Source organism: Scyliorhinus canicula, chromosome 3, assembly GCF_902713615.1.
Source record: "Scyliorhinus canicula chromosome 3, sScyCan1.1, whole genome shotgun sequence".
Taxonomy (NCBI): domain Eukaryota; kingdom Metazoa; phylum Chordata; class Chondrichthyes; order Carcharhiniformes; family Scyliorhinidae; genus Scyliorhinus; species Scyliorhinus canicula.
In genome coordinates, this window is record NC_052148.1 from 222374382 (window position 1) to 222391978 (window position 17597).

At 42.9% G+C, this 17597-nt stretch overlaps 1 protein-coding gene across 1 annotated transcript in view; it reads right to left on the reverse strand.

Annotated features, from left to right (window-relative positions):
- ctso (cathepsin O) overlaps positions 1-15833 on the reverse strand; it is a 67768-nt gene extending 51935 nt beyond the window's left edge. Inside the window, exons 1-3 of the mRNA XM_038792292.1 lie at positions 15523-15833; positions 5488-5605; positions 3625-3761 (exon numbers count right to left, since the gene is read on the reverse strand). Coding sequence (XP_038648220.1) covers positions 3625-3761; positions 5488-5605; positions 15523-15831 — 564 coding nt within the window. The 5' untranslated portion in view covers positions 15832-15833. The remainder of the gene's footprint in view (positions 1-3624; positions 3762-5487; positions 5606-15522) is intronic.
- Between the last annotated feature and the right edge of the window lie 1764 nt (positions 15834-17597).

The window sequence follows — 17597 nt, forward strand, 5'->3', positions numbered from 1 at the left end:
CGGGACTTGTGGGAGGAAACCGGAGCACCCGGAGGAAGCCCACGGAGACATTAAATTAGAGTTATCAATGATACTCTGATCGTGCTTGTAAGTAACCTTTCACCTTTCTGGCACCGAAGAGGTCAAAAGAGCAAAAATAAAGTTTGCAATGAAAACCTTTAAGATTTTCACATCATTATTGGCACATCAACACAGTTCAGCAGCCTTTTAAAGTAAAGGGTAGCATTTTATATTATCCAAGTGGAAAATCAATTGACTTACTTTTAGAGTAGGAAGTCCCCCCCCCCCCACCATATTTTCTGGATATGTTGGAAGCATTCTTTGGAACCTAAAACGTTTAATCCCAATAAGTGCTCTAGCAGAAAAATGATTCACTCGAGCACACTTCATGTCCATAATTGTTGGTGTTGGCACCAGACTGAGATAAATTTGCCAAAGAAGTAACCCAACAGAATGACAAATCGTTATGGTTCTTTAACAAATAAGGCTATTAAACTATGGTATTTAAAACCAAAAATGTTCATTTGGAACTAATCATTGGCAAGGAACTAGGAGATAATGGTACACGAGGTGTATCATAGTAAGCAGTTAATGCTTTAAATCATTTTATTCATCTGGTTCCATGGGGCAGACCATAAATAGTGTTGATTTATTGAAAAGAAGAGTCAAGGGAGGAAAGATTTCATGAAATGCCAATCCTCACCGTCAGTGTGCAATTTTAAATCTTAAAAAGTTACAAAAGGCTAGCATTAGGATTCTGAATACCTTATAAAGGTACCACTGTGTTGCTAAGATTAAAAAGTCTATTTCAACAACAAAAAGTAAAGTAGCCATTGTCCCAGATGACCATAGGCTGCTTTCCCCTTTGAGGCAAACCTGAAGATCGCCACACATCAGCTGAGGGGCAAGGTTGAGAAGGCAGAGCCTTCATAAATAAACTCCGCCAGTATGGGAATTGAACCCACACTGTTGGGAATTGAACCCACACTGTTGGGAATTGAACCCACACTGTTGGCCTTGCCCTGCATCACAAACCAGCAAATGGAACTAAACCAGCCCCCATTTCCACAACACTGCATTCTTTAGGTTTCTTTATTCTCTACTGCAGTATGTACTAACATCTAATAGATCTTCAACAGTCATAATACAAGATTATTCAGAATTAAACTTTTCTTTCCAATCCTAGAATTTTAAGTGCAGAAAGAGGCCATTCGGCCCATCATGTTTGCACCAGCCCTTGTAAACAGCACCCCACTTAAGCCCTCACCTCGACCCTATCCCCACCCAGTAACCCCAATTTATGATGGCCAATCCACCTAACCTGCACATCTTTGGACTGTGGGAGGAAACCGAAGCACCCGGAGGAACCCCACGCAGACACGGGGAGAACGTGCAGACTCCGCACAGACAGTGACCCAAGCCGGGAATTGAACCTGGGACCCTAGCGCTGTGAAGCAACCGTGCTAACCACTGTGCTACCGTGCTGCCCCAATCATTTATTTTGATTGGGATTATTTTGAAGGTTGCAGCCATCAGAATATTTTTGGAAAGCAAAAAATAAAAAACAACTTTTCAGAATAACCCGTTTGTTCTGGTTCCAGAGGGCTGTTGTCACCCATTTACCGGCAGCTGAAGGTGGAGTAGGATGGGAGGCTAGGGCTGTGACAAGGGTGTCACAGTGGTTAGCACTGCAGCCTCAAAGCACCAGGAACCTGGGTTCAATTCCAGTCTTGGGTGCCTGTGTTTGTGGACTTTGCACTTTCTCCCCATATGTGTGTAGGTTTCCTCCAGGTGCTCCCATAGTAAAGAAGTGCAGGTTAGGTGGGGTTACGGAGATTGGGTGGGGAAGCGTGCTCTTTCAGACTGTCGGTGCAGACTTGATGAGCAAAATGGCCTCCTTCTGCACTGTAGGAATTCTATGGTTCTGACTGGATGAGATGAGAGGCCAGGTGAAAGGATCAAATACCAAAGGGAAGGGGAAAATGGGAGGTCTGGAGTCAGGATCTGAGTCTAGGTGTTTGAATCAAAGGCTTGATCGGAATACAAAATTCAAGTGAAAAAAAGGCCAAAGATGTAAGGTAATAGAGGACTGAGCACAGAAAATGAATAGGAATATTCTTGCATTTTAATGAAGGGTAGAATAAAGGGATGTGATAATGGAGGGGCAGTGACTTGGGAAGGAAGCTGCTTCCCGCAAACTTAAAAAGCTGAAGTAGGAACATTCAGATCAGTAAAGTGCAAACATGGACCCTTGTAGCAGTGGTGCATTCTATTTTTACTCAATCAGCTGTCACTGGCTCTCCCAGCTGGCAGCCAGATAGATCTGGAAGTTGACCATGCTGGAGTAGTGGCAGCCCAGGGTGAGAGCAGCCCACATTATTCCTGTGGAGCTCAAGGGAGCAGTTCTGTTTCTCACCTGCTCCCTGCATATATCCATACTTAATAATGTTAGAATTTCCTATCCATTTGACCCACTCTGAGATAGTTACCACGAATCCATTCTTTGCATTGTTAAGCCTACTAATGAATCACTGATGGATGACAAAGTTGTAAGGCCACTACCCTCGTCCTGCCCACACTCCCCATGAGGAGAACCCATGTTTAAGGTCAGTCAAGTTCCAAAAAGGCTGAGTTAGGCAGCTTGGTTAACAATGGAAATCAAATTCTATTGGATAATTTCACGCACATTTGTTGTTTTATACTTTATGGGAAACAATACCAAAGCTAAAATATAGCTGCTAATATTATCCTATCCAGTTGTTTCTAATCTACAAAACAAAAGCGTCTTATTATATTGATAGTGTGCAGTAAAAGAAACATTAGATCACACAGCAGAGGAGGCCGTTGCCTGCTCTTTTGATATCCCTGTTGAATACAAGCAATGTCATTTGTTTCCTTTGCCCTGCCTTCTTCAAACCACTCCCCCACCCCACCACCACCGCCCTTTGTTTGTAGCCTGGAACGACTGATAGTGATTTTCATCATATTGCTGACCATGAATCTTTCTACCGCCTGCCGTATGTTTAAAGGATTTACAAGTTGATTGACAATCCATTTCTCCATGTTATGAATGCATTTTCTTCAGCCAACAAGTCCTGCAGTAGGACTTGAAGCCAGAGCTTCTGACTGAGACACTGCCCACTGTGTCACAAGACCTCACATCATACCCTAGCAATTTAAAGCAACACGGATAAACCATACGGCTAATAATTCTTTTACATATCCTCAGATTTTCTAAACGAATTCCATAGGTTAGTCAAGAACAACCATTCCTTTAGGAATCTGTATTGACTGACCCTGATTGGTCTGTGCTCCCCTGAATGTGTAAGAATTTAATGTTGTATTGTACACTATTAGTTAACCACTAACTGATGTGAAATGAGCCTGCCTATAATATCATTATAATCGGCTTATTCTTGTCACCATATTTAAAAATCCATCACACTTTCCCTATGCGCAAAGAATTGAAAAATTCATACATTGGAAAATATTACTGAGTGATCTGACAAGTTGCATTTTCTCCAAAGAAACAGTCCAATATCTGTGCTGGCAGCGTTGCTGAAATAACTTTTGATTACAAAGAATTTTTAATGTTCATCCATTTAAGGAGAAAAAGAAACTTACCGATTCCTGATTTCGCACAGGTGTAACAACATTCTTGTCCCTCCAGTCAAATTTTGGTGGTAAAGGTGGCCTCTTGGCAGTCTTGGAAAATGATGTGTATTTGGGAAGTTGTACTGATCTTGAACCTAAATATGTTGCTGTAGGTTTAATTACAAAATATAATTTTTTCCTTCCTGCTTCACAGCAATCTTTATTAAAATGAGAACATATCATTTCAAACATCCTAATTAGTCCATATTCGTCTGTAAAGAAATGAAATCATACTTCCAAAAAGCAAACTTCTGCGAGGATCTTTAACATATGCTGCATGGCCTGCTGGTGCTGTTGTATTTTAACGCAGTGATCTCTTTGTGAGTTCCGGCACCTTTAGCAAAGTTGGCTTTAGCTCGATTCCCTGTGTGCTCATTCCAGCAAAAAAGCGCTTGAAAGCAAGACGGAATAAAGTTATCTAGCACCACCTAGTGCTACATACTCATGTACTATGTATTCCGCTTTACAGATGTAATTATCTTGAGATGATGATTTGGGAAGAATTCAGAAAATAAGTTCCCTCAGTTCACTATTTGTATCAAAATCAAAACCAAGAAGGACATTGTTCGTGGTGGTCTGATAGTACAACAAAGTAGTGAAAAGTAAAGTGTTCATTGCCAAGTTGTTTTGCCACAATTTCTCAAATGACCAGTTTTCACCAGACTGTCAGGGGTAATATGCTGAGAGAAGCCAATGCACACCTTCAACTGGTAAGGTGGTACACGCCAAGCAGCAAAACTGGGCTAATCTATTATGCTTCTCTAATCACCCAGGGATCTGCTAGCAGCAGCTTTGTTGTGTGTGTGTGTATGTGTGTGTGTGGGGGGGGGGGGGGGGGGGCAGAAACTCACAATAAGATAGATACTAGCTGTAAGAACTGTTACCTTTTTGTATATTTTCAATGCTGTAACTTGTACTGCATACTGAAAAATTATAAACTGAGATCTTTTCATTATTTATAACCAGACGGAAATCATATGAGCAGAGCCTCCAAACAGAGAGGGGTATATTATATGTCCATATGGCACAGTGGCAGAGTGGTTGGGGTGGCATGGTACCACAGTGGTTAGCACTGCTGTATCATAGAGCCAGGGATGTGGGTTCAATTCCAGCCTTGGGTTGGCCATGCTAAATTGCCCATTAGTGTCCAAAAGGTTTGGTGGTTACGGGGATTGGGCTGGTGAGTGGACCTAGATTGGGGTGCTCTTTCATAGGGCCAATGCAGACTCGATGGGCTGAATGGCCTCCTTCTGCACTGTAGGAATTCTGATTCTGTGCTCATATTACATTCTTGTGGATTTTTGTATGCAGGTATTAAATATTTCTGTTTTTAAATGGACCAATACATTAAAATACAATAGCACCACCAGGTGTGCAGCATAGGTTAAATATCCATGCAAAAGTTTGCTTTTAGAAAGCATTATTTAATTTCTTGAGATGAATAAGGAGTGGTTCATTACAATTTTGCCTTGTGCAATCCTCAGTCACAACCTACCAAACATGTTGCGATAATTCCTAACTTGATATTTTGTTTGTTAAAGCTTAATTCATTAATGGCATTATCATATTGGTATATTATTGCAATAGAATATCCAGAATGCCGCATCAGTCACTAGTCAGTGCATGGTATCGGTCCTCAGCACATGGTGTGATCTGACAAATATATTCGATGAAGCTGTAGCATTTGTGTTTCAAATTGTGGTGAGTTTCAGCTTTTTCAAACCAGGCATATTTGGCATTAATTATTCAAAATGTGGTACATTGTGCCCAATCACATAATAAGCAGTAATATTAACAGACTGACTGTATTGAGATGTTACAATTACAATTCACCTCTGAATACTTCAGGTGACATATCGGAAAACTGGTTGATTCCATAAACAGCAGAGCCACTTTCGTTCCAGAATTTTGAAGAAAAAAGATTCATGGTTTTGTGTCTCTGCACGCTTTTCTAGAAAATAAAATATATTTTTGTTCCATTTCCGAAACTTGATATTGGAAAATGTTATAATACTGCTAATTTCCTTAAAATCTACAAATAAACATACTTAAATTTGTGAACAAACTAAAAGTGATTTGTCTGCTCTTTAAAATTATGTTGCTTCAAAACATTGTGATATACTAGTGACACTAATGATGAGCTTTTTAATCTTCAACTGACCGTGTTTTGATTTGATTTATTGTCACATGCACCGAAGTACAGTGAAAAGTATTTTTCTGCGGCCAAGGGAACGTACACAGTACATACATGGTAGACAAAAAAAGAATAAGCGACAGAGTACAATTGACAAATGGTACATCGACAAACAGTGATTGGTTACAGTGCAGAATAAGAGGCCAAACAAAGCAAATACATGAGCAAGGGCAGCATAGGATGTCGTGAATAGTGTTCTTACAGAGAACAGATCAGTCCGAGGGGGAGTCATTGCGGAGTCTAGTAGCTAGTCATTGCGGAGTCTAGTAGCTGTGGGGAAGAAGCTGTTCCTGTGTCTGGATGTGCGGGTCTTCAGACTTCTGTATCTTCTGCCTGATGGAAGGGTCTGGAAGAAGGCAAAGGCTGGGTGGGAGGGGTCTCTGATAATGCTGCCTGCCTTCCTGAGGCAGTGGGAGGTATAGACATGGGGAATCAGGGGGTCAGTGTGAATGATTGTTGGAGTGGCGGGAGGGGGCGGGCTGTCAGTTCTGTTACCCAGGAGTCAGACTAAGATTTTCTGCCTAATTTTCCTGGGTAATTATCCAAGTAACTACATGGGACTGTCCAAAGTCTCCAACTCTAACTTGGAGTCGGATACATTGGTGGAGGCTCCTAGGAGCAGGATGGTTTCCCATCGGAAGTTCACACTTCCTGAGTAATTGCCTCAAAGGCAGTGCATTGGGATGTCCGCAGGGTCCCAACGTGCATCTTGGGTTGCATGTCTGATCTCTTGACGATCCAGACAAAAAGAGATCTGGGCCCATGTTTTAAGCATGTCATGCAGAGGATTGATTTAATTCCTGTTTTTTTCCCATACATTTTGGCTGTGCAATTAGTGTTGGTTTAAGTCTATGCTGCCTATTTCAGTTTTATCAGGTCTCACATTTTGAAAATGAAACACAATTACTTTGATTTGATGCATGTTCTTTTTATATTTAATCAACAGACCATTTACAGTCTAGCATTAGCATTTCCTTGTTGCGTAAGCACCCAACCCAGAACTTAAAATCCAGCTGGAGTCACTTGTTTCAGAACTATACCCCAGAAATATAAATTCTTACAACTGGTCCCCTCGGGAAGCGTAAAATTTCCCAGATCTGCCAGAACTCTGTAATTTAACATGGTTTGCTCACTTCAAAGATTAGACCAATATCAGCATCAAAAGGATGTAACAAACGGGTCTGTTGCAAATATGTTGCTATGAAGTAATTCCAAATTTCAAAACATAACTCTTCAAATCCAATTTGAAAAGTTTTTCTATGTTAAATGTGTAAATGCAAGGTGTTATTGTATCTGGAAATACCACACTTGTGAAGAACTGGCTGCTTTCCCAGCAGTGACATTGTGGAGATGTCATCAAAAGCATTGACTCAAAGTTACATAAAAACAGGAGAACCTTGTTTACAGGTCCAGGAAAATACATGTGGTGCAGAGACTTTAAAAAATGTTTCCACAAAGTTGCCCGTGAACAATACATTTATATGTGGGCATTCTTTTGTCACGTGTGGAGTTGAGTAATCCAATTTAAGATCGTCCAGCAGCAGTCTTTTTACTTAAAGGGAAAAGGTTAGTTAATTTCACATTATTACTAAGAAGTTAACCAGGAAAAGATAACGGCTATTTTTTCTGGCCCCAGCAGCCACTGGGAATCGTCCGGTCCCACAGAATGTCAATGGACTTTTAGCTGGCTCGCATGATGGCCCATGGTAGGAAGCTGGAAAATCCCAGCCAAGTTACGAACACATACACAAAGATTAGTTCCAGTGGAAGATCAAAACGATATTTTGGAATAACTCAGTTTGTATTCAGTGCAGGCCTGATATGTTTTGAAATCGAAATGTTGCATTTTCTGCAGTGAAGGTTTTGAAATTGTAGAGTTGTCTTTGCAGCTGCGATAACACCTATAGTTGATCTGCAGGCGCAGGTATTTTTCATGTTAGCCTGAATGTGGAACCAGCTGGTGGGGGTGGGGGGGGGGGGGGAGAAAGAGAGGGAATTTTTTTAGTTCTCTTTCAAGGAAGTGTGACACGGTTCTTCTTTAACCTGGTTGATTACAGTAGTTCCATGGCTGTGTGTCCCTCTCTACCTGTGTGATGTTGCAATAAAGATGAATTCCAATGGTTCATTGTGTGGTAGGCAACCTCCTGCCCTTTTAGATTACTCTTAGCAAGCCAAGATGGCTGGAGTTATCATGTGACCTGTACAAAATGGCAAGTCATCTTCCAAATTAGGCATCAACACTTCAAACAGTCTTTTTCTCACCTGTGTTTCTTCGTTCTTGCTCTGGCCAAAGCAATTTTTACATTCTTTCAATGGGGCGTTGAAACTTTGTTATCTCCGAGACAAGATCACAGTGACCCATAATTAAATTAAGGTTTGTTTTTCTGTCCTCTGAGAAGAGGAGACCCAGCCTGAAATCCACAATTGTGTCTGGTAGCTTGGAGCCATTCTGAAACAATCTCTAAATTCAGTCCAGGGTTTTACAAGATGCAACATTCAGGACAGTTTTCCTAAAGATAACAGTGCATACTGACAAATGAGGGAAAGCTAGAACAAGGTCCTTCAATAATTTGTACTGAAATAGAATACAAAAATCTCCCATGTTGACAATTATTATTTTATTCTGTTACTTAACTCTTTCTTTTTTGTCTAATTTAAGGTGTATAAGTAAATAACTATTTAGTCATTTGGTAATATAGGGAATGACAAGCCAGTTAGCCCAATATTTGTAATTGGAAACATGCTAAGGTCTATTATTAGAAGGGCACTTAAAAATTCTTAATGCGATCAGGCAGAGTCAACATGAAAGGGAAATCATGGCAGGGATTCTCGGTTCCATGTCGAAGTCCTCCCGGCAGCAGAGGAACAAGACTGGTCCCCGCTGGTAAATTTGGCCACGGGACACTCCATTCTTTTCTCCAAATCATTATATTTATTGTGAAAAGCTGCGGTTCCAGAACTGATCCCTGTGGCACCCTGCGGGTTATTGCCCTACAACCTGGGAATGCCACTTTATCGCAACTCGCTGCTTCCTGTTAGTGAGCAAATCCTCTATTCATGCCAAAATATTACCTCCAACATCATGGGCTCCACTATTTTGCATACCAGCCTTTTGTGTGGCACCTTATCAAATGCCTTTTGAAAATCCAAATATGCAGCATCGACTGGTTCTCCTCTATCTACTCTGGCTGATACCTCTTCAAATAACTCCAGTAAATTCATCAGACATGACCTCTCTCTCCTTCATGAAAGCATGCTGACTCTGCTTGATCAGGTTACGACTTTCCAAATGCACTGCTATTCTCTCCTTGATAATCAATCTAATACATTTCCAATAACTGAAGTTAGACTAACTTATCTATAGTTTCCTGCATTTTGTCTCCTTCATTTTGGGGCACCACATCATCTGTTTTCCATTGACACATTTCCAGAAGCCAAGGACTTTTGGCAAAAACGACCAATGCATCCACAATCTCTATAGCTACCTCCTTTAAGGTCCTGCAGTGCAAACCATCAGGTCCAGAGGACTTGTCGTACTTTAATCCCGTTAGTTTACCCAAAACAAATTCTCTGGTGATGGTGACTGCATTTAATTCTGGGATGCTTGTAGTACCACCGACAGTAAAGACTGATGAAAAATATCTATTCAACTCCTCTGCCATTTCCTTAATCCCCATAATTACTTGTCCAGTTGCATTCTCTCAGGGGCCAATGCTTTATTTTACTTCTCTCTTCCTTTTTAATATGCTTTTTCCTCTTGTGGAAGAATCTAGAACATTAATACCCCTCATGAATAAAGTTAGCAACCAGGGATTTATTTGCTTTTCTCTGCAGAATCTTTGGAGAGCGAACCTATCAGGACCAAACCAGAACACCTCTATTCAGATTAGAGTTCTAGGACGTCTTGACTCTTCAGACTCTCCTCCAATTGACTATATCACCTGTACCCAAAGAATTAGGCATTCTTTTGTCTCTTCTTACAAGATGTTCCTTGATTGTTTAGCCAGGAACAAGCACAATGCCACTCCCAAATTATCTAGAGGTCCTTCAAACCTACACAATATTCCATTAGCTAGCTATCTGTAGTAAACAAGTAAATGGTACTCAATATCTATTAGCAGACCAATTTACCTGCAAATCAATGATGACCTCAATTTTACAATACCTTAATCACAACTCTAGTAGTAATATTATCAGTATGCATCTTGACCCAGGTTTTAATAACATTACTGCAAAAAATATACAATATAAAATGCCAATTTATTACATTCATCACATCTCACAGAGGATTTTGAGTCTTTAGAATTCTCTTCCTCAAAATACAGTGGAAGCGGAGTCTTTGAATATTTTTAAGGAAGGTTATCGAGGGGTAGGCGGGCATATGGATTTGATGTTAAAATCAGATCAAATCAGTTATTGAATGTGGAGCAAGTGGCATATTCCTGCTCCTAATTTGTAACTTTTAAATTTCAATAGATAGAGGGATATAGATTTAAAATCTAATGTAGAGGACATGAAACTGTAACTATATTCTGTGGATTGGAAAATATTCATTAAAATCTTTTAAAAAGGCAGAAAAGTAAAATTACTAGACTAATGCCAGAATTCAGAGTTTACAATAGTTAAAAAGGATGAACATACTGGGCGCAATTCTCCTCCTCCCCCCCCCCCCCCCCCCAATGCCAGGTGGGAGAATCGCGGGGGTGCCGGGCGAGTCCTGCCACGCTGCCCCGGCACCCGCTTGCGATTCTCCCACCCCTCCCCAAACCAGCGCGCCGAGATTTAAGGCTGGCCGCTCGGAGAATCGGCGCTCACCGTTTGTAACGGGCGAGCGACGATTCTCTGGCCCGGATGGGCCGAGCGGCCTGCCCAATACGACATATTCACGCTGGCGCCGACCACACATAGTCACTGCCGGTGTGAACAGCGCGCAAACGCTGCGGGAACGGCCTGTGGAGGGGGGCCGAGCACCGGGAAGGGTGCTCAAAAAGGGTCTGGCCCACAATCGGTGCCCACCGATCAGCGGGCCGGCCTCTCTGAGGGATGCACTCCTTTCCTCCGCCGCCCCGCAAGATCACTCCGACATTTCTTGCGGGGCGCCCGCGGGGAGGACAGCAAACGCGCATGCGCAGGTTGGCACCGGCGCACGTAAATGACGCGGCGCAGCTCCTAGCCCCCCGGGGGTGGGGGAATAGGGGGAGAGGAGCGGTCTCCGACGCCGGAGTGAAACACTCCGGTTTTCACTCCGGCGTCGGCACTTAGTCTCCCGCTAGGAGAATCCCGCCCACTGAGTTTTTCAAGAAAAGCCAGCTGAGAGTAACTGAATCGAGCTCTGTAAAACTATGAAGAGGTTTGATGCAGAAGAAAGCGAAAATGTGGACCGTGTGGACCTCAGGAGAAAGTTTACCGAGAGAAGAGTTAGAATGTGGAACATCCTGCCATGTGAGGTAGTTGGGGTGGACAGCATAGATGCACGTAATGGAAGCTAGACCGGCACAAAAGAAAAAGTGGTAAGAATTGCTGAAAGGGTTAAATGAAGTAGAATGGGAGGAAGTGTGTGTGATGTGTAGCCACCTGGGGTGGCCACTGTCCAACACAAAATGGAAGATTGCAAGGAATGCAGGGAAAATGGACATGTTGTAAAGCAAGCAGCTTGCAAAGCGATTGTATATTGGGACGACTGCAGAAACCAGACAGCACTGTGAAAAGAAACCAGTTAACATACTAATGAGGCAATACCGGGCGATCCCCAGATACAATGGAAACAAGTTAAACACAGATCGATACATTCAATGGAAGGCCAGACCCCGTGGCGCCAGAGAAGCCCAAAACAATAAGTCCCAAGAACCGCCTCAGTGACCGAGGAACTGCCCCATGATTGGGGGGTTCAAACATAATCGATTGGGAAGAGACCCAATCAATTCCAAGCAGGTAAAGGAGTCCGCCCAAAGGGGCGTGGATCCCCTGGGACCTATGAAAGAAAGGTCCCACACATGGTTCAGTGTCCTGCTCCAGCCTTCGGACAGCAGCCACCAACAAGTAAGTGCCTTCCAACGACCGCTACCAGAGATAGGCACTCCTGACCCCCTTTTTAATTGATACCAACCTGAGGTCTGCAGACCAGAGCAGAGCAAGAGGCCTTGTTCCCTGACCCAGCAGTTCATTCGAGATAAGTATTAGTTATTTAGCGGTAGGAATAAGTTTAATCCTTTTAGCGTGTGCATGGGTAGTTATTATAATTGTATTATAATAAACTCTAGTTGTTTGGACTTACTAATTGGTGTACGGTTTTATTGCTTTGAACTTCACCTTGAAGCTTGTGGCGGTGTCTTAACGACACCTGGCGACTCCAGAGCTTAGAACAGAAACAGAGCCAAATTGAGTGTTCAGCACACTCACCCAGAACGACCAACAGGTGCATGAAACACCAGTTGAACCAAATGCTATGTTTTAGAATTTAAGTATTATAAATCTAAAATTATGACCACAACTTATTTGTTTCCTTGTATTTTCCATCTGGCCATGGATGTTGCAATGGTAATGATTGGGAAATTACCCACATTCACCTGCATTGCTCCACCAAACCAGAAACACTGATACGGAAATACGCAAGTTACTGTCAGTGATTCTCCACTCTATCAGAGATGGTGCTATTGAGATCCCACCACCATCCACTACATTACAATAACCAATCCTCTGACGATCAAAGAACAAACAGAAATGTTGCAACGACCCTTGAGAGACCCTGTTGAATGAGATGTAATTGGGTTCTTAATGGGTCACAGCAGCATTTCATAATAGTTAAATGCATTCCACAAGAAAAATGCATTTTAAGATTATCTTTAAAAATAACAAATTTTGAAAAGAATTCCTTGAATTTTGTTTACAAAAGGACCGAAACAAAATGGATTCTGATGCTCACAAGATTTATTTTTTTGATTCAACCACTATCACGCAGATGTAGACAAGGCTGTGCTTACCTGAAGAGGATTCACAAAAGACAATAAATTATTTAGTTATGGTTCACTCTGGTCTCGTCCAGGAGATAACAAAGTTTTTATGCCCCATTGTAAGAATGTAGATGTTGTCTTGGTCAGAACAAAATCTAAGAACCACAGGTTGGAGAAGGACTGTTTGAAGTGTGGATGCCTTATCTGGAAGATGATCTGGCATTATGGACATGTCACATGATCACATGATGAGCGTAGTCATCTTGGCTTTCCTGCATAAAACATTGAAAAAGGCAGGAAAATAGCTATAAGACAAAGATCCACCTTGAACCATCTTGAAGAAGCTTTAACCCAGGGAAAGGTAGCTAGAAACAGCCACAATTCTGCTGTTGGTAACTCGGCAGTTTGAAAGTGCCACATTGCAGAACCAGAAGAAAGGAGCCTTATCTCTTCCTTGTAAACTTGATTCACCAGTGAGGCTCACTTGTTAAAGCTACATCTGCCGTTCAACAGTGGAAGCCATCGCAGATGCAAGGACACTCTACAACCAAAGAACCTTCACTTCACACAATGCAACATCTCGATGGCAAAACATATCGGGCCTGCACCAACTACATGCGTTTTTAAGTATTGTGTTATTTTCATTGGGAACTAATCTTTTTTAAAATAAATTTAGAGTACCCAATTAATTTTTTCCAATTAAGGGGCAATTTAGCGTGTTCAATCCGCCTACCTTGCACATCTTTGGTTGTGGGGGCTAAACCCACGCAAACACGAGGAGAATGTGCAAACTCCACACGGACAGTGACCCAGAGCCGGGATCGAACCTGGGACCACGGCGCCGTGAGACTGCTGTGATTGGGAACTAATCTTTGTGTGTGTTAGTAACTTCACCTTTTCATAAATAACTTCCAGGAAATACAGTGAAATAAATTAACTTTTATCTTTTAAGTAAAATGGCTTTTTTTCTGGGTTATTTTAAATTCAATTATTCACTCGGAGGTGAAAAAAATACACGTTCAGGGGCAGCACGGTGGTGCAGTGGGTTAGACTGCAGTCTCACGGCGCCGAGGTCCCAAGTTCGATTCTGGGTCACTGTCTGTGTGGAGTTTGCACATTCTCCCCGTGTTTGCGTGGGTTTCGCCCTCACAACCCAAAGATGTGCAGGGTAGGTGGATTTGTCACACTAAATTGCCCCTTAATTGGAAAAAATTAATTGAATTCTCTAAATTAAAAAGAAAATACACATTCACATCCAAATATATTGTTCACGGGCAACTTTGGGGAAACACCTTTTTAAAGCGTCTGCAACAAAATGGCATAATAACTTCATGAATACTGTTAAACAACTTCACTGACCTGTGAAAACGAATTGTGTGATTGTGGAATGTCAAAGCTTCCATATGATAGCAAATTCTATATTATTACTTTTTAAAAGTTTGTTCATAACATTCTATCTTGATCTAATCATAAACATGTATTTCACTATCTGCAATTTAAAATTACATATTAAGGGATTCAGTGTTTTTAAACTTCCTGCTCTGCAGTCTGTGAGAATACTCCAATGTGACATAATGCTTACCCTGCTTGCTGACATTAGTATTACTGAACACCTATCAATTCCCCTGACCTGGCGCCATGTTCAAACTGACAGCAGGAAGTGGAAAACGTCACAAAAACCAGTAGTTCTTTGTGGACAATCTTCAACATCACCAGAGAACTGTTGCTGTCCCACTAATAGGAAAATCTAGCCATTACTTTAGTCTCAATGTTTCCTACTGTGCAGAAAGAGGCCATTCGGCCCTTCGGGAATGCACTGACCCTCCAATAGAGCATACCACCAAAGCCCACTCCACCGCCCTATCCCTGCAATCCCACCTAATCTGCATTCCTTTGGACTTTGGGAGGACACCGGAACACCCGAAGGAAACCCACACAGACACAAAGAGAATGTGCAAACTCCACACAGACCCAAGGCTGGAATTGAACCCGAGTCCCTGGCGCTGTGAGGAAGCAGTGATAACCACTGTGCCACCCTGCTGCCCTTCTTCTCTTTGGCATTTTCTACAATCTTTTTTGTCTGCCTCACAATATCCTACTTTTTGTTTTGTGGTCTTCTCCATTTAACCTGAAGAGGTAAAGCAGAGAATGCACCTTAGGTTTAGATAACCCATTTCAAAGAGGGAGGCCTTGTGGTGCCGTTGTAGCAGCTGTCTCTGAGCCCTAAATTCAAGGTATGAATCCCACTCCAGTCCTTGGTGGCCGCAGAAGGTCCATAAATCAGGCCCAAAGGCTCATCAACCTACAAATCTTTCCACTGCACCTATGGCAGTCGATAAGAGTGGCAGAGTCTCCTGGTCAACCAGAACCTGGAGCAGGCAATGGCAAACCATTGAGGTACCTCGATAAGCGCAGCCATTGGCCAACACATGCAAGTCCATGGTTGCATGGTACCTGAAGAGAGAGAGAGAGAGACGTTTGAATTATTCAGCAGAAAAGATCAAATAAATCCCAAATGCCAATGTGGTCAGATCTCAGTCTCCTTTTAATTTGCCCCAAAGGTTTAGTGTAGTTACTTAAAGTGGGCTTACAAGTTACACCGTAGTTGATTGAGAACAAATTCTCTGTTAGGATCTCACTTCGCTGACTGTGCCACAAGGGTACACAGGGAAGGATCAGAGAGTTGGAGGGGGCAATACAGCCGGTTATGGCCTAGTACTGTACCTGGAACACATGATAGTTGTGAATGAACTGGAGGCTCCCCGCCGAGTAGCTCCGGTTAAACTTCACCACGAACCGCTGGAAGAGTTTCTCTGAGTGGCCGGCAGCCGCCTCTCGACTCTCGTTCCCCGGCTGCTGGAAGTGAAACGGTCCGGGGAAAGCGAGCTGGACACCGGACAAGCACCATAGCAGGAATGCCCAGAGCATGGTGCTGGAGTCAGAGGGTGGGGGCAAACAAAGAGCCTGTGGACCCTGAGTGTCAGTCAGTCCTGCAGCGGACTGCTCCCAGTCCGACTCACATCCGGAACACATACAAATCCCAAGAAACATCCCGGGGCTTTCACTTTCACTTTTAACACGCCTTAGTCAGCTGGAGGAGTGTGTTACATTGCAATGTTAATGTATCTCAGCTGGGTTAAAAACAAATCTTAAATTCCACTCGAAAGCTTTCTGAAAGGGTGACGAGAACAACTCCAATAGTAACTTTCAAAAGAATAAGATTCTAGACTTGAAAAGGAGAAATATGCCTGGGCTGGCTGTCCAGGAGCGTAAACAAGGCAGCACCGTAAGTAGCATCAAGTCCTGCTCAGGGGTGTACTGTTGGACAGAGTAATTCGCACAGTGCTGGTGGAGGTGATCTTCTACACTGGAGTGGCTTGAGTGACACAGGAACAGAAGTAGGCCTATCAACCCATGGAGTCTACTCTGTCATTCAATATGATCATGGCTGCTCAGACACTTCAATGCCTTTCCCCCCACACTATCCCAATAACCCTATATATCATTGGCATTTAGAAATGTGTCAATCTCTACTTTAAACATATACAATGACTGGACTTCCATCGCCCTCTGGGAGATAGAATTCTAAAACTTCATAACCCTCTGTGTAAAGAAATGTCTCATCTCCGTTCTAATCCCCCTGATTTAGAAATCATGCTCCCTGATTCTAGATTCCCCAGCCAAGGAAAAACATCTTGCCTGCATCTACCCTGTCTCATCCTTTAAGTATTTTGTAAGTTTCAATGAGATCACCTCTCATTCTTTGATACTCTGGGGAATATAGGCCCAGTTTCCCCAATCTCTCTTCATAAGGCAGTTCTGGTGAATCTTCGTAGCACTCCCTCGATGGCAATGGTACCCTTTCTATGAAGGTACAGCGGGCGGTGAGGAAAGTTGGTTGGATATGTTCAAGAGGGAGCTGGATGTGGCCCTTGTGGCTAATTGATCAAGGGGTATGCAGAGAAAGCGGGAGTGGGATACTGAATTTGCATGATCAGCCGTGATCATATTGAATGGTGGTGCAGGCTCGAAGGACCGAATGGCGTACTCCTGCACCTATTTTCTATGTTTCTATGTTTTCTGAGGGAAGGGGACCAAAACTGCGCGCACAGCTCCAGGTGCGGTCTAACCAAGTGTCTATACAATTGAAGCAAGACCTCCTGTACTCAAATCCTCTTGTGACAAAGGCTAACATTCCATTAGCCTTCCTAATAAATGGCTGCACCTGAATGCTTGCCTTCAGTGACTTATGGACAAGGACATCCAGGTCCCTTTGTACATCTAGACTTTCTAATGTTTTACCATTTAGGAAATACTCTACACATCTGTTCCTTTTACCAAAGTGGATTATCTCTCATTTTGCCACATGTTGGCACATAATTTCCGGCTCGTGGTGGGAAGCCTCAGGCCGCTGGTTTTGAAAGAGAAATACCTGCACTCTGATGTTACAACAAACCTTCCTTTCTCTTCAACAGCCTGCGGCCTCCAGCGTCCTGGTCTGCGCAGGCCCCAGTGTGGCGCAGGGGGGCCGCTCCCCTTATGACACGGCAAGCTTGGGAACGCCCATTGAAGGCAGGCATTTAAACAGATAGAGAACAACAGGCAACTGTTTTAACAAGTGTTTCAAGTGTAATTAGATGTTCTATCCACAGTTTTGTTTGCTTTTTCTTTTCCCCTTAGGGGCAGCACGGTAGGACAAATAGATAGCACAGTGGCTTCACAGCGCCATGGTCCCAGGTTCGATTCCCCGCTGGGTTACTGTCTGTGCGGAGCCTGTACGTTCTCCCCATGTCTGCGGG